General features: G+C 40.7%; 1 protein-coding gene and 1 non-coding gene across 2 annotated transcripts in view; one reads left to right on the forward strand and one right to left on the reverse strand.

Annotated features, from left to right (window-relative positions):
• The window catches only part of KIF13A (kinesin family member 13A), a 274,258-nt gene that overhangs the window by 20,179 nt on the left and 228,511 nt on the right, over window positions 1-25,568 (reverse strand). Inside the window, 15 exon segments of the mRNA XM_066377121.1 lie at window positions 588-764; window positions 1,031-1,155; window positions 2,436-2,491; window positions 4,471-4,597; window positions 5,810-5,909; window positions 8,314-8,352; window positions 10,305-10,451; window positions 10,640-10,772; window positions 11,759-11,910; window positions 14,076-14,249; window positions 14,779-14,940; window positions 17,398-17,547; window positions 18,289-18,429; window positions 19,561-19,723; window positions 23,736-23,949. Coding sequence (XP_066233218.1) covers window positions 588-764; window positions 1,031-1,155; window positions 2,436-2,491; window positions 4,471-4,597; window positions 5,810-5,909; window positions 8,314-8,352; window positions 10,305-10,451; window positions 10,640-10,772; window positions 11,759-11,910; window positions 14,076-14,249; window positions 14,779-14,940; window positions 17,398-17,547; window positions 18,289-18,429; window positions 19,561-19,723; window positions 23,736-23,949 — 2,060 coding nt within the window.
• Window positions 16,850-16,925, forward strand: TRNAS-GCU (transfer RNA serine (anticodon GCU)). The gene has a single exon. It is a non-coding gene; the product is annotated as a tRNA-Ser (tRNA).

Genomic DNA, 25,568 nt, shown 5'->3' on the forward strand with positions numbered 1-25,568 from the left:
GGACAATGACATATAGCTGTTATTTGGACAGATTATAGAATTTGCAACCTATTTAGGGTTGTGTGTGTGTATGTGTATGTATGTATGTGTGTGTGTGTGTGTGTGTGTGTGTGGTTGCCTCTCTCTCTCTTTACTGCCTTTCTTTTGATCACATCAGGGTTTAATCAGTTCATCTTGGCACAGTCAGAAGAAAGCCAGAGAGGATCAGTTCTGCAGACAGCACTCTGAGGTGAGATCTGGGGATGAATTCGGAGAGGGGTTTATTTGGAGCCTGCATGTTGTCCTGGTTTCGTCACTAATCCTCTTGGGTCTGGCATTAACCCTTTTCAAATAGTGCAATCTCATAGCTCCAATGCCTCCTAGGATAATAGGTCTCAAATTGGTCAAGGTGGAAAAGTCCTTGTGGATGACATTCTGCTGTCCTCAGACCCTATTATTTTGGATAGATGAGTACCACTCTGTAACTTGGCCGGTATGATGTAACAATATGCACATCAACTGCGTTAACACCACAAAACACTACTCTGTGATAGAAGGAAAAAACTTCAAGCTCATACATGCAACTGCAGAATTAGGCCCTGTACTACCTGTTTGTTGTAAATATTGGCTGCAATCCGTTTTCGTAACACTAACTCCATAGCAGCTGGGTGGCTGAGCTGGATTGTGGTCTTCACTATCAGGTAAATCCTTTCATTCTGGGGAGTGACCCGATTCAAGTGAATGGAATCATGTACCGAGGAGTCCCAAGAGGCAGTGGCTGAAACCTAAAAATGTGAGAAGGATGTGGACATGGAAACAGGATATAAGTCAGGTATAGCAATTTTGTATCACCCAGTAGAGAAAGAAAATAAATGCAACTCAACTGAAGAATATTTTTCCTCACCTTTTTTGAATGACAACCCACAAGTCTTATTTTTTAAAGTTCCCTATTCTATTTGCCAAAGCAGACCATAATAGTTTAATGGGAAGATAGGCCACAGACATATACAGTAATCCCAAGCCCTCAAGGAGAACCTTAGGGGTTAATTACCTCCTCGTCACTGTGCTTGATGATGGGCAGATAGAAAAACTGACTGCCATGTTCCTTGGGCAGGATGGAGTTCACGCCCGAGGCATGGGGGCCCACAAGCTGTTCATTGGCACTGAGGTCATCCGCTAACCAAGTCAGGGTACGGAAAACAAAAGTGAGGGAAAGGTCAGTTTTTAATGAAAGATCAACTAGATGCTGGTTACATGTAACACCCTTACTTTATTTTGTCTTTTATTCCTTATCCTGCTGTTGATACATAGATTCCAATACTCACAATATTTATCCTTTACAGAAACAACTATGGGGCCAAAAAAGGTACCTTTGTGAATCTCCTACAAAATGGACTGAATATTCTATATGTAATTCTAGGAACAAACATTTTTATTAATATGCATCTTAAAATATCGCTGCTTTCTGACGTTAATTCCTCAGTAGGAATTATCCTCATTGGGTTGTAACCTAGTGTTAGGTTTGTGGTCCTACTTATATAACTGACACTGCCATAGAGACTTGAGAAGTTCAATCATCAATGTAGAATCAAAATTCTGAGCACTTGGGAGAAATCTGATCATCATATTTTAATGCCGTACCAAAAGTGGGATTCACCCTTCACAAATCTCTGCAAGTGGTCATCTAGTTTTTGCTTGTTTATCTCCAATAACAGAAAACTCAGCACTTCCTGAGGTGCAGTCTACTTCTAGGCTTTAAAGAAAATTCTTCATATGAAAGCCAAAGTCAATCTCCCCATATCGTCTATCCATTCATGATTTGAGGCTATGTTTTGAGAATGCCAAAGGTCTTGCAGAAGAGCCTGACAGAGCCTGCCTATCCCCAAACTCAGAAGCTCTGCTTCTGTATTCTGCACATGGGGTTCCATTTAAGATTTCATTGTGAAGGTGGATCTTATTGCTAAAACATATTAAAATCCACTGTTCTAGGTTCAACCAGGTTTGATCTAATTGCTATAGCATACGACAACCCTTAACACAGGGTGACTGGGATCATATTCTGCCATCAACACTACTGAGGTTGGGGAGCAAAGGACACAAGTCAGAAATGCATATGCCTAGGCCCTTGCAAAGCCTAAAGATTCAGAATCTCTGAGAATGACCACTTTCTCAGGTAACTTCTGTATCTCTTAACATTACAGAGCAATAATTGCTTTAAAATTTCTATATGAAGTTCCCAAATTCCCAAGTGCTCATTTTTTAAGATTAAATATCCACACCTCTCTTCTAGTGATTCTACATGCCATAGCTATAGATATTGGGTTGGACTAATGTCACCTAGATATGGCATATGAATTATTAGAAAAGTGATTTTAGGATCAAAGTCATGTGGGTCTGAATAGATTACAAACCTTAGTTAAATATGATAACATATGGAATGTTAGGGGTCTACTTACCATTCAAGTCCAGGAAAAGAACTGGTATGTGGGTTTCCATTCCGGGTGGAGGGATCCTAAATTTAATAACAAAATTTAATCATAACCAAATATGTGTTTTAGATCTTGAAAGAGAATCAGATATCACAGAGGCATGGATGCAGAGGAAAATTACTGTAGAGATAGGGGTTCTATTAGTGAAATATTTTCACATTTCTTAACATTCTTATTAACACAAACCATGGGAAATATATGACTTATATAAGAACTACCAGTTACATGAATTACATGTAATAAATTGAGACAAAGATTAATATGAAGCCTTTCTAAAAATAATTTGAGTGATAGGAAAAAAGACGGGGAGGTCGTTAGAGTGGGAACAGAGACAGGGTCAAAACCCAAGAGACCAATATCCAAAAGCTCAGAGAAGGAGAGAATGAGCAATGCCCGAAAGCAGTTAGGGTTGTGTGCAGGAAAGGTCAAAGCAGTGTTTTATCAAAAACCTGCCCATTGGTATCAGAGTCAGCTTGCGGGCCTCTTACAATGAACGTCCTGGGCCCATCCTGTTTCTTCCAAATAACAGGAAATAGGAAGGGGACCCAGGACTTGATTTTTTTTTTTCTTAAGTGAAAAGTGGGGAGACAGACTCTCTCATGTGCCCCGACTAGGATACACATGGCAAGCCCCCTATAGGGCGATGCTCTGTCCATCTGGAGCTGTTGCTCCGTTGCTCAGCAAACAAGCTATTTTAGCACCTGAGGTGAGGCCATGGAGCCATCTTCAGCACCAGAAGCCAACTTGCTCCAACAGAGCCATGGCTGCGGGAGATGAAAAGAGAGAGAGAGAGAGAGAGAGAGAGAGAGAGAGAGAAGGGAAGGAGCAGAAAAGCAGATGGTCACATCTCCTGTGTGCTCTGACTGGGAATTGAACCCAGGATGTCCATATGCTGGACCACCGCTCCACCACTGAGCCAACTGGCCAAGGCCAGGACTCTACATTTTACAAATGCTCAAGGTGATCTGATGTTTAGAAATATCTCAAATGAAACAACTGAGGCAAAACAGTCTAAAGAGGGCCTCAGAGAGCAGGACATAACTGGGACTAGGCTTACTGCCTACCCTAAGTGGCTGCCAACACACTGCATGGGACCTATGGGATTCAGCACAGGACCTATGGGATTCTCGCACAGAAGGAAAATCTGCAGGGAGAAATGTCAGGTGACAAATTATGTGCCTGCAAATTCTGATGTTCTAGTTACATAATACCATGGAATCAATTACACCGCCATTTATCACTACAGACACAAATAACATCACTAATGTTTTGACGCCTACCCAAAAAAGAGTATCTGGGCATGTACATTTTGTGTTCAAAAGAAATCTGACTTCTCTGAAATGCCCAGGGCATATTTTTAAAATAAGAACAAGAATAAGCAGCATTAGTAGTTACCATTTAATAAATGGGCACTATAAACAAGGTGTTTTTTTTTTTACATTATCGCTAATCTGTAAAACAGTAGCAAAAGGCAGCTCCATCAACAATTAGGAATAAAGCCGCAGAGGAATTAAGTAAACAACATGTAAGAGCTACAGCTGGAAACTGTATCTAGACCTATTTGACTCGAGTCTAAGATATCACTAAGATATCACGCTGTTTTTTATGAGTATCAGGACTGACATAGCAACTGATTGATCGCAGTTTAGATATATTATCTGCCCTCTTCAGCTACACCCTGGAAACACCCTTTTTCTGAGTCCAAATAAGAGAATTTCTGGAGATCAGGAAACCATGTCCAAGTTGCTTTCAGAGAGGAACCGAGGAGTGTGGTGTTGGATTCTTTGGCAGGTAATAAATGCTCTCAGCTTCCTGTGAGAGCAAGTTGGCCATGGTGGGGAGGAAAACCAGCAAGCAGCACTGGAGATGGGTGCCCCTGCCCTGGGCAGCTCATACTGCTTAACATTTCCTGGAATAATCCTGGAAAGTCACTTGCATGACTCTTGCCACAGGCCACCTGAACTGTCCTGTCAGGCGTGCACAGGCGGGAAGGTGGGCTCACCAGTCGGCAGGCGCCCCGGGGATGCCACTGCCAGGCGCGGGCACCAGCACGGCATTCCTCTCCTCCGTCAGCCCCACCCACTGCTCCACAAGCCGGGCCTCCCGCTCCATGTCGTCCTCGGTTTTCTCTGTGCGACAAAAAGAGGGGATGAGTAGCAAGAAAGAAGAAAGTCCAATTTCTACATTTAAAATAGATTATTATTTGGTGATATCCACACATGGCTTACACATCTGCTATATTAGAAATGATCTGAAGCTTTGGAGTTTGAGCCTAAGCACCAGGTGGGCTCAGAGAGTCTGCGACACTAAGTTGATGAACCATAACCAGGAAGAGTAGAAAGGGCATTGGAACAGGGATGAGAAGATGGGTTATTTTACTGGTTCTGTAATTTGGGGAAGTTACTAAACAGATGAGTTTAGTTTTCTAAACTGTCAAAAGGGATTATTGAGGGTTATCTACGTCATGCTCTGGTTTGGAATGATCAAATGAAATGATGGATGTGACACTACTTTATAAATACTATATACTGTTTTATAAAGATAGAGGATTAAATATACCTCACTCTACAAAGCTAATTTTATTGTTCTTCATGGTAATGATGAAGAGACTTTATTTGATATATTTTGAAATCCTTTTACCTATAATCCAACTCTGGAGCTCCCTCGGCATAGTCAAAGTGAGTTTGCATTAGCATTTTCAGTTTCTTTTATGAGTACATACACAAACACCAAGAATGTTGTGCCAAGTGTTTTATTGATGGAAAATTTTTGCTAACTTCTTCATGAAATAGATTAACACCTGTGATGTTCCTTGGTGCAGAATCAACCACAATGAGTGGATCAGAAAGTCAGGATGATGATAATAAGGTCTTTAAGAGCATATTTTTACTTTAAAATCTAAGAGCATAAGCAAACTGCATGTGTGGAGCTTGGTCATGGTGGGCGCAGCTGTAGGCTGAGAACATGGCTACCCCCTAACAGTAGCTGGGGCTGAACTGCCAAATGCTGGGCTTTCAGAAGTACTTGTAACAGCTGTCAGTTCCATGTTCTGAGCCTGAAACACCTCATGGCTGAGATACGGTATTGATCATATTTGCAGTCATCAAAACAAAATTTGAGTTGAATGTTTAATTTCACAATTAAGCCAGAGTTTTATGAAAACTTATTAATTTCAAATTCAGAGTCTTCTTAACTAATACTGTACAGTATGATACACAAATATCTATAACTGTTATAAGGTTAAACACTGAGATAATTATCCAATGAAGGAAAGAACAAACCCACCACCATTGTCTAGAAGTGAAAAAGCTATTTCCAGGGAAGAGTTCAATCTCACATACCTTTCTTATTGCTGATTTTTTTAATCTGTTCATCTAAGTATTCTCGTCGTTTAATGAGTGCATCAGACCACCTCTCTCTTACACAGTTTAAGTCTTCTTCCTGACATCAGGGAAGGAAAGCATTTTTCTGTAGCATGCACAGACAACTATTTTTCTTTTCTTTTTAAAAGATGTTTCATTGATTAGAAAACTTTTTATTAGGAAAGGCCATTGAACATTGCTATGTGATTAATATGCAAGAAAGCAAAAAGGCTTCAGAAACACTGCATCTGATCGAGAATCCCATTACTCAGAAATCAAAGCCCCTATATTTCCAAAAGAATAATTATACCTAAAAGCAAGGGAGACTCAAACTACATCAGCTGTTGGATGATTCCTACATGGGTGTATGTGTGTGTGTGTGTGTATGTATTTAAATTGTAGGTATTCATCTGAAGGATTTGCAATTCCAAGCTGAAGAACACCATGAACAGAACCCAAACCATGTAGCAGCAAATGGAATGGAAAATGACAGGCATTTTCATAGTTCATAGTTCAATGGCCTGATGACTTATATTTTCCAAAATGCAAAGAAGAGATCAGCCAAGAACCTTTCAAATTTGCAACAATGCTTGCAGCTCCAACCCCTACTATGAGGCTAACCAAAAATTTCCCATGCAAAAACCCAACATGCAGTCAGCCATGCTTTCAGAACTTCCAGCAGCAGCCACTGGACTTCACGTGGACACGTGGCAAGAAGCACACAGACAGCCGCAGGAGTTAGTTTATGGCGTTGCTAAGATCCATGGGGATCTTCCTCTCAGTTTGTTTTTGCTAGCTTGTTTTCTTTCTTAGTAAAATTAGGAGGAGGGAAAGAAACCCAAAATTCTACTCAAAGTGCTCTGACTTGCTTAATTCTAGTCTAACCCTTAAGACATTACATTAGGAGCAGACTTCTGAAGCTCTACCTACAATGCATCCACGTTTTAAGTACAGAAAGGCATACTTTTAAAGTTTATGCAAAGAATGAGTACAGAGACTGGGAACCAAACCCAAAATAGTTTATCTTGGTTTGCTGCCTTGACCATTGTTATAATCACACATTTCATGATAGCAAGCCAGTCAGTAATGACCAGGTAAACTTTCACATTTGCACATATTAAAAAGCTAATCCTGACCAGATGGTGGCACGGTGGATAGAGCATTGGCCTGGGATGCTAAGGACCTAGGTTCAAAAGCCTGAGGTCAATAGCTTGAGCATGGGCTCACCAGCTTGAGCACAAGTTCACTGGCTTGAGTGTGGGATCACAGACATGACCCCTTGGTTGCTGGCTTGAGGCCAAAGGTCACTGGCTTGAGCCCAAGGTCACTAGCTTGAGCAAGGGGTCACTGGCTCAGCTGGAGTCCCCTGGCCAAGGCACATATGAGAAAGCAATCAATGAGGCCCTGGCCGGTTGGCTCAGTGGTAGAGCGTCGGCCTGGCGTGTGGGAGTCCCGGGTTCGATTCCTGGCCAGGGCACACAGGAGAAGCGCCCATCTGCTTCTCCACCCCTCCCCCTCTCCTTCCTTTCTGTCTCTCTCTTCCCCTCCCGCAGCCAAGGCTCCATTGGAGCAAAGTTTGCCCGGGCGCTGAGGATGGCTCTGTGGCCTCTGCCTCAGGCGCTAGAATGGCTCTGATTGTGGCAGAGCGACGCCCCAGATGGGCAGAGCATCGCCCCCTGGTGGGCATGCTGGGTGGATCCCAGTCGGGCGCATGCAGGAGTCTGTCTGGCTGCCTCCCCGTTTCCAACCTCAGAAAAATACAAAAAAAAAAAAGAAAAAAAAAAAAGAAAAAAAAAGAGAGATAGAGAAAGCAATCAATGAACAACTAACATGCTGCAATGAAGAATTAATGCTTCTCATCTTTCTCCCTTCCTGTCTATCTGTCCTTATCTGTCCCCCCCCCCCGTCTCCCATAAAAAAATTAAAAAATAAAATAAAATAATAAAAAGCTGAGATTAAATTCTCCAGGTTATAGATAGCTAACCTTGGCCCTGATGAGAGAAGCCAACTGGAGAAATGAAACAAAACCGTGTGCATAAAATGTCTTCAATTTTCTTATCCAATAAAAGTCTCTTGATGTAAAATGGTGTATTAGTATAACACTGCTCTCTTGGATATAAGGAGCTAAGTGCAGTTTCTTATAGAACAAACAAGAATCTACTTAGGGAATATGGAAGGATAACTGCACAAATTTTCAGATCTCCAAATTAAGTGATAATGGTCTTGCTTAGAAAGGCTTTATAAGCTAGTAATTTGAGAGGGCATAGCAAAATGGCAGTATTCGGTTATAAATTCTGAACTGACAGAGAAATCTACAGAGACAGTACTGTATCCCTGATTAAATTGAAAGCAAATCAAAAGCAAGTGAAAAACTGCATATTCTGGCTCTGTACTCCTCCTTCCTCCGCCCTGCCCCTGCTTTGTGAATGCTGGCAATTAGCAGCAGCTGTGCCCCCATACCACAGGTTTGACAGCAGCAATACCTGATAACTATCCATATCATCACCATCCTCATCATCTCTCTGGTAGGAAAAAAATAAACACAAAGGACATGCATTTTGTTTCTCAAAAAGCACACAAGGAAAATAATTCTTTAAGCTTAACACACACATTACAACAGACAGCACATACAACATGAGCATAATAAAACATTTAATGGAATCTCAAAAAAAGGTTTAGTGGATTTAATTCAGTTGTCTACAATTACTAAGAGAATTTAACTTTAGCCTGACTAGGTGGTGATGCAGTGGATAGAGCGTTGGTCTGGGATGCTGAGGACCCAGGTTTGAAACCCCAAGGTTGCCAGCTTGAGCGTGGGATCATAGACGTGACCCTATTATCGCTGGCTTGAGCCCAAAGGTCACTTGACCAATGGGTTACTGGCTCACCTGGAGCCCCCCCCACCCAGTCAAGATAAACGTGAGAAAGCAATCAATGAACAACTAAGGTGCCGCAACTATGAGTTGATGCTTCTCATCTCTCTCCGTTCCTGTCTGTCTGTTCCTGTTTGTCTATCTCAAATTAATAAATAAATTAATTAAGTTTAAAAAATAAAGGGGTCATTTAAAAACAAGACTGCTCTTAGATAGGGCTACCTGCCTTACTGCATTGCTATGCAAATGGATTCTACATATTTATGGGTGAGCTATTTGTCTGAGATTTAGAGTGGGCTTAAAAAGGCAGAATGACAGGGAAAGGATTTTAGAGACTTCATGGCTTGACCTCCAAGTTTTCGCCTTGAGGCAACTAAAGCCCTGAAGGATGAAATGATTTAATCCAAAGATCATGCACAGAAGGGCAGGGGCAGCACCTGCCTTACCACACCATTCTCCCTGATGAAACCCTCACAATAAGAGCCCACTGGGGAGCCTAAGCTCTCCACACACAAGTCTGCACTGGACTGCTGCAACAAAGTAAAGCCTGCTGTTTCAAATATAATATATAGGTCTATCATTATCCTCTATTGCATATATCAGCATCCAGACCAAATCAAAATTGTGTTAAACCCGTAACAGCGTACAATAATAATATAACAATTTTGGCAAAATCATTTGGCAAAACAAAATCATAGTGTTGAAAATAAAAGAATTTTAGTTGAGGCAATTTGCCTTGAAATTAAGAATAAAGAAATTCCCATTTGTAGAGAATATTCATCCATACGAGGGCAGGTTCTACTCAAAATGAATGCTACGCCTGACCAGGCGGTGGCGCAGAGGATAGAACGTTGGACTGGAATGCCGAGGACCCAGGTTCGAGACCCCGAGGTCGCCAGCTTGAGGGCGGGCTCATCTGGCTTGAGCAAAATAAAAAAAAAAATGCTCACCAGCTTAGACCCAAGGTTGCTGGCTCAAGCAAGGGGTTACTCGGTCTACTGAAGGCCCGCAGTCGAGGCATATATGAGAAAGCAATCAATGAACAACTAAGGTGTCGCAATGAAAAACTGATGATTGATGCTTCTCATCTCTCTTTGTTCCTGTCTGTCTGTCCCTATCTATCCCTCTCTCTGTCCCTGTAAATTAAAAAAAAACAAAAACAAAAAAAAAAACTTAAAAAAAAAAGAGTTCTAATAGTATATTGCCTTAGTGTTGATTAATAATCATTTTATTGCCCTGGCCGGTTGGCTCAGTGGTAGAGCGTCGGCCTGGCGTGCAGGAGTCCCGGGTTCCATTCCCGGCCAGGGCACACAAGAGAAGTGCCTGACTGCCTCCCCGTTTCCAACTTCAGAAAAATACAAAAAAAAACCCAAACAAAATAAACCAAAACAAAACAAACAAACAAACAAACAAAATATATATATACTATTTTAAATCTAGAAAAAGGGCAATGATGGAAATATGAATGAGGAGACAGACAGATGGCTAAGGCAGGGAGTTCTGCTATATTCGCAAACAGGCCTCTACCATAGATCACTGATTTCCTCAATTCTGCATTAACCAGTCTTCGTTAAATACTATTTCAAACCTGTCCATCTTACCTGGTAACTGTCCAGCCCTCTCTGGAGCTTGGTGGACCTGGCAGTCACACAGCCAATGGACACCGACAAGATGGCTTCGACCATAAGTGGTAGCGTCCCCGAGTGCTGTACAGCTTTCACTATGACTTGCACTCTGCGGGAATGACCCTGCAGAGGGGAGGACGAGATGAGCGGGTGATGTAGAAACAGGTGTCAGGAATGGAAACGGGGAGAGATGGAGGAAAGGGATAAAGGAAAGGAAACAAATTAGGGAATGAATGAAGAGGCAAATAATGAGAACATTTCAGAAACTGTAATAGTGGGATGGAGAGGAACCCCGAAAACGAACGTAGCACCTGTCGGAGCTGGAAGACGCCCCCCGTGTTGACATCTTTGGCCTGGTGAAGCTCCACAGCAGCGTACTCCCCCAGCTCATTCAGCTCCAGGATGGAGATCCACATTTCTATCCTGCGGGTCACCTCGTTCCACCTACAAAACACGTGCCAGCGCACGAAGCTGTCATCGCCCAGGGACACTGTGAGGAACAGTGCTACTCGCTGAGTGCTCATGGGTGCTAGGCACTGTGCTATGGATGTTGCAGAGATTAGTTTCTATTTAATGTTCAAAACCCCTGTGGCATTGGTTATTTTATTTATTTTATTGAGGTATAACTTACATTCAGGGAAAGGTCCAGGTCTCAGACACCACGTCTGATGAGTTCTGACAAAGATGGACACCTGTGTAAGTTATCTCACCATTACCTCAGAAAGGCTGCTCACGCCCCTTCCCACTCGTGCTCCCCACGCTGCCCCACAGCAGCCACGGAAGTTCACAGATTAGTTTTGCCTTTTCTAGAACTTTTTATAAATGGAATCATGTAGTAGTACGTATTCTTTTGTGTCTGGCTTATTTGATTCTGCATCTCTTTAAGAGTCATCCAAATGGATATCAACATTCTCTTTTCTTTTTCATTTCTGAGTAATATTCTACTACATGAATAATACTACGATCTGTTTATCCATTCTCTCATTGAAGGACATGTGGATTATTTGCAGTTTTAGAATATTACAATTACCATGAACATTAGTATACAAGTCTGCTTGTGGACTTATGTGTTCATTTTTGGGGGTAAATACCTAGGAGTGGAATTGCTTGGTCATAGAAGAGGCAAATGATCAACTTTATAAGAAGATATTCTCCTGTGCTCTTCTATAAGCTTTATAGTTTTATCTTTTACATTTAAGGTGATGTAGTTTTGTATATGGTATGAAGTAAAGACTGAAGATTTTTTCTATATTGGTAGATAATTTTTCAGTCATTTGTTGAAAAGATTTCCTTTCCCCACTGAATTTCTTTAATGACCAGTAGTTCCTATTATCATTTTCATTTCACAAATAAGGAAACAGGCTTAGAAAATTCATTTTTTTAACTGCTGTCCAAGTGCTCATCTTGGTTCTGCGTCTAAAGCTACGGACCTGTCATGCAGCGTTCTCGTCTTGGCATGAAGAGAATCCACTTCCCAGAGGGAGCTGCCATTCCCAGTACACCGGTGGCCCCACACTTCAATGGCCAGTGCTCCGTCTGAAATGAACTCCAGGAATTCCTCTGTGACATTCACCACATAGTCCTGGGGTAAATAGGAGAAAAGAAAGAACAACACGAATTATACATAAAAAAATCTGTGAAATTTTCCTTTTTAACTTTAATTGTGTACAGATTCACCATGGAGTATATGTATTAGCCTGATCCCAACCTTAAAGATCACCTCTACTGTTTTGTTTGTTTGGGTTTTTTTGTGTGACAGAGACAAAGACACAGAGAGAGGGACAGATAGGGACAAACAGGAATGGAGAGAGATGAGAAGCATCAATTCTTCGTCGCAGCTTCTTAGTTGTTCATGGATTGCTTTCTCATATGTGCCTTGACCATGGGCCTTCAGCAGACCAAGTAACCCCTTGCTCAAGCCAGCAACCTTGGGCTCAAGCTAGTGTGCCTTGCTCAAACTAGATGAGCCTGTGCTCAAGCTGGCAACCTCGGGGTTTTGAACCTGGGTCCTTTGCGTCCCAGTCCGAGGCTCTATCCACTGTGCCACTGCCTGGTCAGGCACCTCTACTGTTTTATAGAAAAACATAAAGAACCACAGACTATCAATCTGAAAGATACTATTAGGTACTTTAACCCAACTGCTTTCTTTTATACATGCAGACACTGAAGAATGCTATTTGTCCCATATCAGACTGCTTGTTGGTGGCCAAGCTGACTCTATTTTCCCTCTCTCCTGATTCAGCATTCTGAATTTCACAGGACCGCTCTGACTTCCCACTGGCATGGACTCATCAGCACATCAAAAAAGAAACCTTGGACTGCTTACCACTAGGGCTTATAAGACTAATAACAGAATTAAATTTTATATGATTATCGTTGTGATTCTGAGCTATTGCTCTTAAAAGACTCTCCCACCCCAATTCCTCATTCTGAAACACAAGCAGATGATCATGAGGTAATGAATAGTGAATTCACTGAGTCATATGGCAAATTACCCAAACCAAAGCAGTAGGCAAGAGCAACACCAATTCACTTTCCATTAGTATCTCAGGGAAATTTCAGGTGACGACAACCCTGTGGCTGTTAATTTCTGGCAAGAGCTGTGTTATACTGCTTTAACCTTATACTGTTTAACTCTTTATTTATTTCATTTGGAGATAGAGCAAGAATTTTAGAGGGAAAATTAACTTAAGGACCTATTAGTACAATCTACACATTTTAAAGATGAAATAAACCCCAAGGTCACATAATGAATCCAGGGGCTCTGAGGCCAGTATTTATTAAACCAGCTGTTAACTAGATTTTATCCTGCTAAATGGTCCAAAGAAACATATGGAATACCAGAACAAAAAAGGATTAACAGAAAATTTGAGAAATAGATCAGTGAGTACAGGTAAAAATGTGGCTATTTATTTTCAGAAAAAGACTTGATACCCTTTACATATGTGAAATTTTATACGTGGTAGCATGGATTTGTTTTCTAAATGTAGAACTAGAAGAGCTATATAGGCATAGTTTGCATAAAAAAGGGGGCTGACTTGAGTATCTATTAAGGATTGTCAAAGGAAAAACAAAATTACACAGAAGATAGAGTCCATCTGTCAGAAATGACTTGTTAGTCCAATGTGGAAACCAAGAAGGGGTAGCTAATGTCCTAAAGTAGGTACATGCCCTATTCACTTAAAATTCACTTTTCCCATTTTTATATGGTTTTTCAAAACTCATACAGTACATAAGAATGCTATGCTGAGAATGCTATACTATATTAAAAAAAATGAAAATCTGTACAGCAACTTACATGTTAAGATTTCCACATATATTAAAATAAGATGCAATTTCACATGATGTATAATATAATCATTTAGTAAAAAAGTGTTTTAAGTAGTTATGTGTACATGACATGAAGAGTGTCTATCTATGCACTCATACATTATATGTATGAATATATGTTTACCACACATATAAAAGTTGTGGTACATAGAAAAGAGCTTATCAAAATATGCAGCAAACTTTCATTGGTTATCATACTTGAGGGGAATATGATTTCAAGTTTAGGTTTTTCAGATTTTATTTTAAATACTTATAAATTGTTTTGAAATTATATTGAAGTACATTTTGAGGCTGAAAATCTAATAAACATATTACATTTATAAAACATTTTTATGGGGAAAACTTGCAAAGTACACTTTTAAACTCCACCCAGATCTGTTTCCTCCCACATAATTCATTTCATAACAGCTCCTGTACCTTACAGTGAGAGAAAGTCACACTATACTGAGCATCCTTGGACTGTGGGGAAGGCACTTCCGGGTCCACTAGTGGGGCAGCCACTGCAGACTCACACTGGTCCCAGAAGGTGTATTGACAAAAGACGAAATTTGAGAGGTTTAAGGGCAGCCCAGTTGCCTCTTTAATTTTTACCTGAAGAGACAGATTTTTTAAAAAAATGTGACTATAACTTCCATAAAGAAAACATTAAACTATGCATCTTTTATTTCAACTACCCCAAATTTAAGAGTAAGCGATGAAATCAATCACTCATCCACCTGGCGTCTGAAAATATTTGGCAGCATTTCATTAGGGGTTCTGTCTGTAATGAAATCTGTACTATAGTTCTGTAACTACAGTATGTAGACTTGGCAACAAACACATACATCCCTTTAAAATTTTCCCACTGAGTTTCTGATATAGATGGAACCTTTACTAGGAGAGTATGATTTATCGAGCAACATACACTCCTTGCACGCCAAATACATAACCTTCAGAAATATCACACGCCTGTCACTCGAAAATATGCTATACTTCTGGGAAAAGTACTGTTTATCATTGTATTTACTGCCAGAAAGTTTAACTTTTTAATATGCTCTATGAAAAACTCTTAAGATTGTCTACAAAATTGTTTTGAATTAAAAAGTCATTTATCTGAGCCTCCCCATTACTGTCTTCTCACCCTGCATGTCAATTTTTTGACTCGGTGAATGACTTCTCCACTGCTGTCTACGACTTCAAGACTCCCACTTTCACTGGAGTTCTCCGAGGAGTCGTCTTCCACTATGCGCTCTGGGACAGCTCCTGTAACACGCATCACTTCCACATGGAGACGCCCTGCAACCTGGGTCAAGGAACCAGAGTACCCTGGGGTTAAAAGGAACCCAGGGGACAACACAGACCTGAGACCGAAGTACTCTGTAATGTCCCTGATGGGCAGCTCCACAACACCTGCTTGGCCATCTTCAGCAAGGAGAAACTCGACACTCCCAGAGCCAGTCCATTCCACTGATCGCCCCTCAAATCACCCCGCCTGACTTCGAGCCACAGTTACCTCCCTGTAACTCACTTTCTGGAATCATCTTCATTCTTATCCTTCTTGTACAGAAGAAAAGCTATTATAATTTTCTACTGGGAGCCACTATTTTCCATGTATGTCTAGATTCATTCGCTTATGCATTTGATCAAGTACTCACCCTCATGGGACTACTAGGAGAGTATGATTTACCAAGCAATGTACACTCTTGGAAACATATACTCTGTTGTCAAGGGCACTCACAGTCAAGTAGGAAAAGACACAGAAGTAAAAACCCATCAACACCAGCGTAGATTAGCTGCTATGACAGAGATAGATGCATCCATTGTTGTGGAATAAATTTATCTACTCAACAATTATTTACCAGGAACTGACACTGTACCAGAAACTGTGCTAAGTGCTGTACTGACAATAGTAAACCAAACAGACATGGTCACAGGGCTCACGGACCTTCTCTTCACTGGGGAGCAGGGAACGGGCATGGAATCCATACCAGGGCTGGGAGCAGGTGACGGAGGGCTCCATGAGGGATGAGACCTACTCCCGGAGAAACAGCGCATACAAAGCCAGGATGTCATAAGGTAACAATTCCTTTAAAATTGTTTTTCCAAAAAGAGACAAAAAATTTCCTTACTATCCTGGTGGGTTCTCAGAATGGGTGTCAGTTTAGCAGTGTCTCTCTTAAAGTTGTTGCATAAACCAAACTAAATTGTTGAAATTTGCATTTCCAAAGTGTTATAGCTGGCTAAGTTAGCTTTCATAAAACAGCCTAAGGTTTTAATAACTGCAGCTGTGAAGGTGACACGTTCTGGCAGTGCCCTGTCACCTTTAATAGTAAGATTGTTTTTAGAGGTAGCTCAGACCCAACTTCCACACAGCAATCTGCACTGGTGCCAAGGACCTGAGAGATAGAGCCTGATGGTATTTGACAAGGGAGTAAATATGAGGAAGTAGCAAGGGCAGGGGAGGGGAATAGAAGAAATCAGAAGATAGTGGTTCTTAAGCTTTTTTCAATGTCTTCTGAGACTCAAATACATTTTTAATATCATTTCAGAGGGACTCATGGAACCTTAAAGCCCTTCACAGACTCTAGCTTAAGAACACTGACTCAGCCACTGGTTGTACCCATTTTTAACACAGGAAAAAGCAACTCCAGCCCTCTAGTCTTGTAGAGCAGAATGTTTACAAGGCGGTTATGACATGAGCAAAGTAGGCTGAGTACTTACACACCACAACTGGGTACCTAGGGTTTATCTTCTGGGTCCACTTTCACAGAATGGCACTCTATTTTAGGCCTGCTCTAGGAATCACAAAAATAACCCTGATTGTTACTGAAGGACAAGCTAGGAAATAAGGGTATTATTAAATTTAAAATTAAAACTTGAACATTTTCTGAAATGTCTTATGCCTACATAAGGCCTGTATGTCTAAATAACTGAAATATAAGAGTTTTAAAGTGGGTAACAATGGGGTAATCAAGATAGTTTTCTTTGAATACTTTGGGTTTCAAAATAATCCTCTCAAGTTATATCTTGCAAAGACCAGTTAGAGGCCAGGAGGGGACTGCACCACAAAGGTAAAATATGCAAAGAAATTAATACGGACACAATGCTGAATCTGGTTTCCAAAGACTTCTAATTTGATTAAAACAAATAAAAAAAACTTGTGAACCACAAATATAAAATGTTATAATAATCTTTTAAAACCATGAGTTAAAGCCCTGGTCAGTTGGCTTAGTGGTAGAGCGTTGGCCTGCTGTGCAGGAGTCCCGGGTTCGATTCTCGGCCAGGGCACATAGGAGAAGCGCCCATCTGCTTCTCCACCCCTCCCCCTCTCCGTCTCTCTCTTCCCCTCCCGCAGCCAAGGCTCCATTGGAGCAAAGTTGGCCTGGGCGCTGAGGATGGCTCTGTGGCCTCTGCCTCAGGCACTAGAATGGCCCTGGTTGCAACAGAGCGAAGCCCCAGATGGGCAGAGCATCGCCCCCTGGTGGGCGTGCCAGATGGATCCCGGTCGGGCGCATGCGGGAGTCTGTCTGACTGCCTCCCCGTTTCCAACTTCAGAAAAATACAAAAAGTATAAAAAAAAAAATAATAATAAATAAAACCATGAGTTGAGTTTGATAGTTCCTATTGATAAGAGCGAAAAATGAATGAGGATCATTATTTTTTTGCCTAGTTTCTCGATCAACCTCAAGAATTTAACTTAAATTGAAAAAAACTCCTAAAACTTGAACCACCATTTTCTCTGAGGATGGCTTGTCCTTACCTCCCCCTGCTGGCTGATGATAGGGACTGCATACTGAAGTTTCACATCACAAAAGAGACACTCCAAGAATACATTAGCCACACCGATGAGGTTGTGATTCTCCTGGGCTTCATAGAAAGGGTCACCCCGTTTCCTGCACAGTCTCTTTGCCTGAGTTGGTAGGAGACGCAGGTGGACAAGTGAGAAGAAAATAAAACATCAAAATGAAATAATATGATTTAAGACTAGTATTAACAATTTTTAAAAGCATTTATTCAGACAAAATAGTAAAATCAGAATTGCTCATATAAATAAAACAAAATTAGCCCATGAGAGGGTCTTCTTAGTTAGGGCTCTAAGTGATCTCTTGCAGAGGACCCTTCCTTAGTTACTCCCCTGGCTTCCCTCTCACACCCCACCTGCAGCCTGTTTGACCTTATTCCCTGTGCTTTGCCTCATTTCCTTCACTGACTCTTCTTTTTGATTACTAATATCCAAAAAATGAATTATTCATAGTAACTTACCCAGCTATAATCAGAGCTAGGGGAGCATGAACGTATGCTAACAAACGGAAAACCCGCGGCAACCCCGTCCAGCTGGCTTCCCACAACACCGACACAATTTTGTTCCACTTCGTTTCACTTGAAGTGCAGTAAAATACAGCCCAATAAGAGGATGCTGTGTTCTCTACTCAGTTCCTATCTGTGTTGGGACCAACATTCTGTAACTGATGCAACTTAGCACTCCTTTCCAGAGCACTTTTATTTTACTTTTCTAACCTAAATATCCAAAGCATCACTACAAATATTCACTGGCATATGTATGTGTTTTTGTGTGTGTTATGATGATGAAATCATTTATACTCCCTGCTGTTAACATGACCGAGTCTCCTTTACATTTTATCTCTTTTACCTCAAGCACTTTTTCCTTCCATTCTTGATAAAGGTCTCTCATATCAATTAATTTATTCTCCAGCTTCTCAATGGTCCAAACTTGGGTGCCCTTTCCTTTCCTCCTCACTTGAATAGCTGGCTCGCTCACTATTGCTCCTCTCTGCAGAATGAAGAAAAAAAAAACCAAAACAAATAAAACAAACCTTGTCCTTACTTTTTGGATTGTTAAAGCAATATGTGTTATTATAAAGTAGCAAGTTGTTTTAAGAAAACATTATATATATATATATATATATATATATGAAGATGAAATTCCACCACCTATAGAATATTTTGGTTTATTTTCCACCTTTTATGTATACCCAGGCACAGACTTAATTTTTATCACAAGCAGAACCAAAAAAAACCCCAAAAAAGTAAATTTCCTATCCTACTTCTCTCTCTACAGTTTTTATATTATGATCATCTTCTTGTGTTCACTAGTTTTCATAAAATTTTTAGAGGTAACATGGTAATCCATTATATGGACTACTTATTTGACTATTCTACTGTTCAATATAATGGCTTTTTCAAATTTTTGCTATTATAAAGGATACTACGATAAGCATCTTTATATAAAAACCACATAAAACTTTAAATTCACTTCTATGACTATGGATTTGGAATACATTTCTCAAAGGAGAAGTACTTGGTCAAGTGACCAAAACCCAGCAAGACTGATGGACTCCTTCACTCTTTTCTGGCTTGTTTGTTGGAGATTAAAATGAATGGATGAAAACTTAAAATTTTTCAAAGTTTCTCCTTAAAGAAAAAAAAATTCTTCAAGTTGAAATGGTGGTAAATGCCCTAATTTAAAAAAAAAAGAAATGCTGGGAAACTTCTGAATGAGGGCAGTGCTCTTCTGTGTATTGGTAAAGACAGTCATCACACCAGTCTTCCTCTCTTGTAGAATTCAGTCTTAAAATGATACTGTAACAAAACATACAGCGATCCCTATTTCAGAAGGAAGGATGTATGTGAAAGAGAAAAGCAGGTGAGGTGACTCATGTATATTTCTAGTTTTAAAGAAAGCATTTAAAGTAGCTTGAAGGGTTTCTTCAAGCCTACCAAAGTCTCATATTCTGATCTTATCTCAGGGCATATATACATGAGAAGATTGATAGTGGAAGTTTTAAAAAGAGTGAGTACTCTGACTCACTTCCGGATCTCCTCGGGGAGGTCACCTTGGACATCATGTTTTTATGGTCCATCTTAAAGTACGCACCAATGCGCACCTGGCTCTCATTCTCACCTTTCTATTAGCACTGAGGTTTGCGGCAGGGATCTGCAGAGTCACCTGGTAGTCAGTGAGTTTGCTCATTTCCTCAGCTAAGAAGTTTGCCTCCCTCACCAACGTGTTAGCTTTAACTAGCTGCTCGCGCAGTTTTGCCAGGCTTTGACGGAAGAGTTCATCCCTGTAGTGCAGTAGAAAAGGCAATGAGACAATCGAAAAGAAAAGGAAACTGCAATCTGGTCATCTTATTAGAAAGTGGTAGAAACACCTTTCAGGCAATAGTTTTCTATCGATCTTTGACACCAAATGAACCTCTTCTCTTTCCCCCCTCCCCACTAGGGTTCTGTGGGCTACCTGCCGGTTACCACGGAGGAGAAGCAAATACATGAAGTGCTGTAAGTAAAATCTATTTTTAAAAATTATATGACGTTTGAAAACTACTAGATTTTGATACAGTGATGCAAAAAAAAAAATCAGTGAAAGAATCCTTTAGGACAAAAGCATGATTATGACATTTGTGTGGTTTTAGGGTCAGGAAAGGGGGGGTAGGTGAAAAACTCTGGGGTCAGAAAAAAGAAAGTGTTTTGCATTGTGTCCTCAGTGGGTGAAAGGCAGGAAGTGGGGACTTCCACAGCAGCAGGAATGTTGTTCTCAACCCTGAACACAGCAGCACCTCTGAGAAAAGCTTCACTGACATCGTGATTGGGTCAAAACCCTATTACATGTCCTCCAAGCCCCATTTTGCCTTGGTAGCACTTGTAATGTTTCACCTATTTGTATAATTACAATATTCGACTAAAGTCTGTCTCTCCTAAGAGGCTGTAAGGGCCCCTGCAGTAAGGACTCTGTCTTTTCTGCTTGTCATTACACCCTGTCTTGTCTGCATGGCCCATTGTAGGATATTTGAAACTACCCATTGAATGAAAGAAAGAGTACATCTGAATCCCACCTCTGAAACTGGGCGCAAAGGCAACCCAGTTTAGCAGGCTGCTCTATGCTTAATGTAGCTTTTCTTTTCTAACGTTTATGCACCTCCTGACCTTACTGCATAGGTAAATGATAAGCCTGGAACACTCAAATCAGTACTTTTTTCTCACTTTAGAAATGACACAGGAGGCCCACAGCAAAGATGTTAATATAGAATGACCTAAAATAAATCACACATTGATAATGCTTTCCTGTCTTGTCTTAATTACATTTTTCCCCAGTTATTCAGGCTTGACTACTATCAGCTAGCTTGATCTTTTCTCCACAATATGCAGAAAAAAGCCCTGTTGATTCTCCCTTTGAAAGATCTCCTAATCTCTCTCTTTCTGTTTTGTTTATTACATCTGTTCATGTTCCTCATACTCACCCCAAATTCTCACAGTGCCTAGGCTCTTCCTCTTCCATGTAAAGCAGTCCTTATAAGCCCCCGCCTTTCCCAAACAACTCCTCAGCGCAAAGCCTTCTCCTCTTCCACAGGATACATCCCACACGTGTAAGTTGCAGACCTCCCACATGCCCTAGCTAAGAGTTTGGGGATTTATTCTCCCTATTCCTTTGTAAATCACCGTCCAGGGGTCTCAAACTCGCGGCCCGCAGTAAACTGCATGTACGATTGTGCTTGTTGTACTGATTTTTTTTTGTTTTCAACTGCAGTGAGAAAAGTGTTGTGTAACAGTTGCCTTTTGTAGACCTAGTGCGGCCCGCCGAACGGCTGTGATCTTGCTCTGCGGCCCACATGCTGAGTTGAGTTTGAGACCCCTGTAAGACTCAACAAAACTTCTCATGTAATTCCCCAAATACATCTTCTTCTTCTCTATTGCTTCATATTTGTTTATCACATTCTACCTATCCAAAATGCCTTCCTTCCCCTGCTCTCTGAGTATCCTAAATTCTACTCTTATAACTCACTTGGAATCCTTCCTTGTTCAGGAAATCTCTGCAGAAGATTCAACTTCTGGGGTCTTATTCTCCACTATAGCCATGGCACTTTCTGTGCCCTCTGCCCAACTTCTATCACATTCTTGCTTACCATTCAATAATCCCACACAATCCCTACTTACTAAGCACCTACGACGTGAAAACATCATTCTCGGCACTAGGGATGCTCAATGATTGAAACTGACACCCTGCCCACTAGACCTTATTTTCCAGTGGAGGGGATAACAGCAAATAAATAACTATATAATTGCAGTACTTCCTATTGTTAAATGAAACTTTAAAAAATTTGTTATTATGGTTTGATTTTCAATTATTTATATCTTACTCTAAATTATAAGTGTAAAGAATGAATTACATCTTCAGTTTTCTTTGTAATTCTTTCTAACTCATATACTTGATTCTCAAACCCTCAACATTTACTTAGGTTTGAGTCCTTCAATATTTCACAAGCCATCAACAACTACTTAAATAAAAGTCCTAGATTCTTAACAACCTATCTTTAATGACATATTAATTTTACCTAGTGAAACCTGGTGAAATTGATACTGTAATCATTCTTCAAAATGTCATCCTTTCTACTCTATTTAGTTTTAACAATTTGAACCTTGAGAATCTGGAATTATGGGAAGTGAAAATTTTTTTTGACATTTAACTGAAAAGTGCTATAAATAAAAGTAATCCACTGTTTTTATTGCACAACTTTATGTACTTTACAATCTTATGTACACAGAAGAGTAAATAGGGAGGATAAATAGTAAGGTTTTCAGCAGGTACAATTACAAGAATTACCTTTAGCTAGCTGTTGTTTAGAGCACAGCCAGCAGCTCACAGTAAATGTGGAAGAGGTAGCTCTCTTCAGAAAAAGCATCCTCAATAGCCTTTGTCTGTTTTACTCAGGCACCATAAAATACAAAAAATAACATAAGTATGATAAGTATTCATATTCAGTGTCCAGAGAGGTGAGCTGGCAGCTCCTGGAGAAAATGTAATTGACTCTTTTCTCTTAATTTAGAACACTGAAGTGCACTACTCTGGTGAGCCTTTTAATGCAGGGTAGGGTCTCCTTTTCTCCTTTTGGGGTCCTCTTCCCTGGATGTGGTTCAAATTCATCATCTCATTGCTAGACATGCAAGAGTTAGAATAAGACATCTGACGCCAGACTGCCCTGGCTTTGATCCCTTACTAGCTAAATGACTGCGAAGTCATTTAACCTCTTAGCCTCAGTTTCCTCATGTGTGAAATGGGGGTGAAAATGATAAAATATAGTAGCAGACATGAAGATTAGATGAATATATTTAAAGCACTTAGTGACTGACACATCTATAAATATCAGATGCTGCTTTTATTATGATTAATTATTATTATAACACAGGAGTTATTAATGGGTCTATAGACAGACCTAGCTTTTTCAAATTCTGGCTTTTCATTACTAGATGGGGGATTGAGTCAGAATATTTAAATTGATTTTCCTATCTACAAGAGAGAGGTAATAGTCCCGATGACACAGGGCTGTTGGGAGCAATAAATAAAATTAGCACCATGTCTAGACTAGAGTAAGCACACAGCAGAACTTAGCAATAATTCATTGTTGTTATTACCATTATCACTACCATTTCTTCTACTACTAACTCAGGTCTGATATAAGGGTTTGAAACTCATAATTAAAAAAAATTTATTTATTAATTTTAGAGAGAGGGGAATGGATGTAGGGGGGAGGAGAGAGAGAGAGAGAAAGAGAGAGAGAAACATAGATCCGTTTCTGTATGTGCCCTAACCGGGGATCGAACCTGCAACCTTTGCGACGGGGACAATACTCAAATCAGTTGAGCTATCCAGCCATGGTTTTAAGTAATCATTTTTAAAAAATCATATTTAAGAGATTTCTTAACACTGAAGTTAGTTATATTTAAATACAATCTCAAATAAAAGAAATATAAAATAAGGAGAAAGGTTTTCATGCTAAAGAATTATTCAATCTGAATAATTCTACTCCTCCATCTGAACACCTAACAGACTAAGCATTCTAACTTGGTACCATTTTTATGGAAGGGTGAGGGGGGAGTGGGAGTGTCTTTAACAACTAACTTTAAACATACCTAGGATGGACAATATCCTGGAAAAGAAAAGCCAATTGCTAATAATCCAGACAAGGGATTATGGTTTCCTTCTGTGCTAGATTTGTCGCCCTTGGGCATGTCTCACAACCCTACCCCACAGTCCCAGGGCCCTGCAGCCTGGATTCTCGGTGGACTGGGCTCTTTTCTTACCTCTCCTCTGCCCACTGGGTCACCTTCTGCTGCGCGGTCTGGCTGCTGTAGGCCAGGCGGTCGGGGCCGCTGCTCTGCGGCTGCCTCTCTGGGGACAGCTGCTGGCGGAGCTGCTCCAGCTCCCGCTCGTACATGAGCCGCTGCTCCTCCAGTGCACTCCGCTTTTCTTCCAGGTACTGTTTCTCCAGGACCTGAACCACATTTTGAACCGGGTCTGGTGAGCCAAGAGACAAGGCAAGGTGTCTTCAGTGGTGGCTAAGACGGGCAAAAACCATCTCATTCCTCCCCCGTACCTGGCCTTTAAACATGCTTTCCAGGAGAGACCCTGTTGGATGAAGTCCTCTCAGCTTTCACTAACATTTTAGATCAATTCCCTCCATGTAAACATGTTACTCTCTTCAGTTTGATGAGCTCACCCTAATGTTTGGGATAGCTCCTTCATCTACTCTTAAGTAGAGCGTAGAGGAGAAGGGGCTGGGATTCCATGCACTGAAATCTGGAACTGCCTCAAAGACAGAGCCACACAAGATTTGATGTTTACGCTAGCAAATTTCTGTGCCCATTTAGTTTTGGTATGTGACAAAGGCTTTATGTTAAACACACAATTACTTCTTCATTTTTCTAATAAGAGAGGAACAAAACTTACAGATCATATTATATACTTGAAAATATTGAGTATAGGGTCTGGCAATTCCTCAGGTGCTAACAACTGGGAAGGTTATTTGCTTCCAGAAAGAAAAGGCTGCCCTGGCTGGTGGCTCAGTGGTAGAGCATCGGCACAGCATATGGACATCTTGGGTTCTATTCCCAGTCAGGGCACACAGGAGTAGCAACCATATGCTTCTTCCCTCTCCCTCTTCCCCTCCCACAGCCAGTGGCTCGACTGCTTAGACTGTGGCTCAGGGCACTGAGGCACATCAGCCTCAGGTGCTAAAAGTAGCTGTTCCTCCATGGATCCCGGTAGGGGTGCATGTGGGTGTCTGTCTCACTATCTCTGTTCCGCTCGCTTAAATAAAAAAAAAAAAAGAGGCTGCTTTTATGTTTTTGTTTTGTTTTTTGCTGTTGCTGATCTAGAGATCACCAACAAGCATGTGGGTGAACAGGCACAGAGATACTAATAGATCATGCTCAAAAGGGCCAGAACTATGACTAGAGGTGCTGTGATATGGGTAAGACTTGATCCTGAAGAGTTAACTGGCTGAGGGAGGACCTTAGCTTGGTAATGACTAATGAGCTCAAAACCATGAAGAAAGATTAAGGCACTGACCACATATACAAAGAAGAATGTTACTGATATCTTTAAGTGAGAAGACTGTAGGCAAACAGTGTGTTAGATTATCTGGAAAATCAGCATTTCCTTGCCGTACAGGGGACCTACATGAGATGTGTTCATATCCTCAGACTAGCCAGGGGCTTAACTACCTGCTTACACAAGGAGCCACCTGCCTGTTACTTGGTGCTACTTGTGTTGTATTTCCACATATTGACTCTCAGTTTAATTTCTAGGATAAGAGTGAGAAATTAAGATTTTGTAACACCTGATGACAGCTACTGACAGACTTTTCCAGAAGGCCCTTATCAATTTGTGAAATAATTGTGTAAACTGTACTAATTTTCTATATGAGCAGTAAGAGAGAAAAAGAGATATCAGCTTTTAAATAAAAATAAGGTGAAATCATACAATACTAAAAGCAAAAAGCAATCTAAATATCATGATATGCACAGTATAGGTGAGTTGTTTTAATAAAAATAACAACCACAATGGCAATAATAATTCTATTAGCTACTGGCTATATCTCAAATAGAAGACCTATATATACCCTTCCCATGCAT

Source organism: Saccopteryx leptura, chromosome 3, assembly GCF_036850995.1.
Source record: "Saccopteryx leptura isolate mSacLep1 chromosome 3, mSacLep1_pri_phased_curated, whole genome shotgun sequence".
NCBI lineage: Eukaryota > Metazoa > Chordata > Mammalia > Chiroptera > Emballonuridae > Saccopteryx > Saccopteryx leptura.